General features: G+C 67.7%; 1 protein-coding gene across 1 annotated transcript; it reads right to left on the bottom strand.

Annotated features, from left to right (window-relative positions):
* Positions 1 to 499: 499 nt before the first annotated feature.
* Insm1 (INSM transcriptional repressor 1) lies at positions 500 to 2,041 on the bottom strand. Its single transcript, XM_026400726.2, has one exon. The coding sequence runs from the start codon at positions 2,039 to 2,041 to the stop codon at positions 500 to 502; it is 1,542 nt and encodes a 513-aa protein (XP_026256511.1).
* Positions 2,042 to 2,256: the final 215 nt, after the last annotated feature.

Here is a 2,256-nt window from a genome sequence, read left to right on the forward strand (position 1 = left end):
TAAAGCTAATCGTGTGGGAAGTTCAATTTACAGCCTGTGAAATATAAAGGCATTTTATTCCTCAAGATTCACCCAAAACAACCCGTACGCTACATACATAGAGAGCAGAGATTGGTAAGCGAGAGCAAACCGCATTTCTAGACCATGAACACAGAGAATACTAGCAAGAAAAACAGCTTCGCCCCCTCCAAGGGGAGGCTTCCAACCACAAGACAAACGTGTACAGCTTTTCTCCCTTGTACAGAAAGAGATTGACTCCTGTTGCGCCATGGGGGTAGGGGGTGGGACACAACGCAAAGTCGGGGGTGGGGGTCCATAAGGAGTCACAACGAGAGGACCGGGGTTACCGTCACGCCACAGCGAGAAGCGAAGACGACACTTTCACCCGGGGGTGAGGGCGCCCCAGTGCAGACACTGGGTCTGGGTGTGCAGGGCGCGCTCTCTTTTGTGGGTCTCCAAGCGAAGGCACAGTCCTGGGGGCCAGGATGGAGGACGCACTCTAGCAGGCTGGACGCACCGGCACCTGCAGGAGGATCACCTGTCTGTTCTCGGAAGGGTGACACTTGTTGATGTGCCGCGTAAGGCCCGGCGAACTGTAGAAGGTGGCCGGGCAGTACTTGCAGGGGAACACCTGGGCGGCGTGCAGCAGGCGCAGGTGGCGCTCCTGGGCGCCTTTGCTGGGGAACGTCTCCCCGCACACTGGGCACAGGTGGCACTCGGCGGACGCACTCAGGCCCAGCACGCCGGCCGCCTCGCCGTCTCCTGCTGCCTCCTGGGGAGCCTTCTCGTCGGGCCCCGGGTACAAGGCCAGAAGGTCCTCAGCCGGGGGCGCTGGCGGCGCGCTCTTGGCCTGCAGCGCCTGGTGGTGCGCCAGCAGGTGCTTGCGTAGATAGGCCTGCCGGCGGAACTTCTTGGAACAGTGGTGGCACTCGTAGAGCCCGTCCTCGGAGCCTGATTCGGAAACGCCGCCCGGGCTAGGCGTGTCCCGATCGCTGCCGCCGCCGTTAGCTTCCCGCGCTTCAGCCCTGGTGGTTGCTTCGGGTTCTGGCGCTCGGGTGGTGGCGGGCGCTGGCCGCGGTTTGTGCCAGCGGCGGTGCGAGGCCAGGTTGGCCGGGCAGCTGAAGACCTTGGCGCACTCGGGGCAGCGGTACTCCACGCGCACGATGCGCGAGCACTTGTGTTGCGCCAGGGCGAACGGGTCTGCGTACTCCTCTTTGCAGAGCTGGCAGATGAACTCGCCCAGGGGTCGTGCCGAGCCCCCCGCACGACCCCGAGGCGCCTCCACTGGACCCTCCTTGATCTTGAGCCCCAGCACCGGCGACGTGGTCACCTCGTCCTCGAAGTGCAGCTTGCGAATGGCCTTGGGCTTCTTGGCGCCTGGGGCCTTGGCTGCCTTGGCTGGCGGTTCAGTGGCGACGGCGGCGGGGGGCGCTGGTCGTTTGCCCGGAGGTCGTAAGGCGGCGGCGGGGGGCAACGGAGGACCCGGGCCCGGGCCCCTAGCCGCCTCAGCACCCGCCGAGAAAGCTGTGCCCATCTTGAGCTCGGCAGGCGCGAAGAGGAGTGCATCGCCGCCGCAGGTGCCGCCACCGCCCGCGCCATTCGCGCCGCCACCGCCTCCTGCTCCGAGCAGCGCGGCGGGCGTGGGGAATGATTCCGCCGAGACCGGCGAGCCAAGGTTGAAGCTCCGCTCGAAGTACTTGTGCTTCTCGTGCTCGCGGCTCACCGGCCGCGTGGGGCTGTAGAGTGGCGCGGGGTGCGCGGCCTCGGGGTTTCCGAAGTGCGCGGCCCGCGGGCCCTGCGGGGGTGGCGGCGGGCCCGGCGCGCAGGCGAGCGCGGCGGCGAGCGCCGCATGGGCGCGCTCGGTGGGCGGCGGTGGCGGCGGCAGCGGGCCCGGTCCGGGGCTTGGCACCGGGGGCTCCGCACGGGCGCCCCCACAGCTTGGCGAGAGCAGCAACGCGCGATCGCCGTCCTCGCCGCCGCGGACCCGGTAGGACACGGGCGTGGACTTCTTGCTGCGCTTCACCAGGAAGCCGCGGGGCATGTTGGCGCGGTATGAGGGCAAGGCACTGGCTGGGTCCCACCTCTACGCTCGGCCCCAGCGGCCCTCAGTGTCCCCAGCCCATTGCCCAGGAGCGGTGGCTGCAGGACTTGCGTGGCGTCAGCGGCGGCTCAGCCCGGCTCTGCGCCTTGCACGCGCGTCCCTGTCCCCGGGTCCGGGAGCCGCTCCCTTTTAACGGGGGGAGGGGGCCATTGTTC

Source organism: Urocitellus parryii, chromosome 6, assembly GCF_045843805.1.
Source record: "Urocitellus parryii isolate mUroPar1 chromosome 6, mUroPar1.hap1, whole genome shotgun sequence".
Lineage (NCBI taxonomy): Eukaryota > Metazoa > Chordata > Mammalia > Rodentia > Sciuridae > Urocitellus > Urocitellus parryii.

What these genes read in the sequence shown, in the direction of transcription:
- Insm1 (XM_026400726.2), bottom strand. Translation starts at nt 2,041, where the DNA reads ATGCCCCGCGGCTTCCTGGTGAAGCGCAGCAAGAAGTCCACGCCCGTG.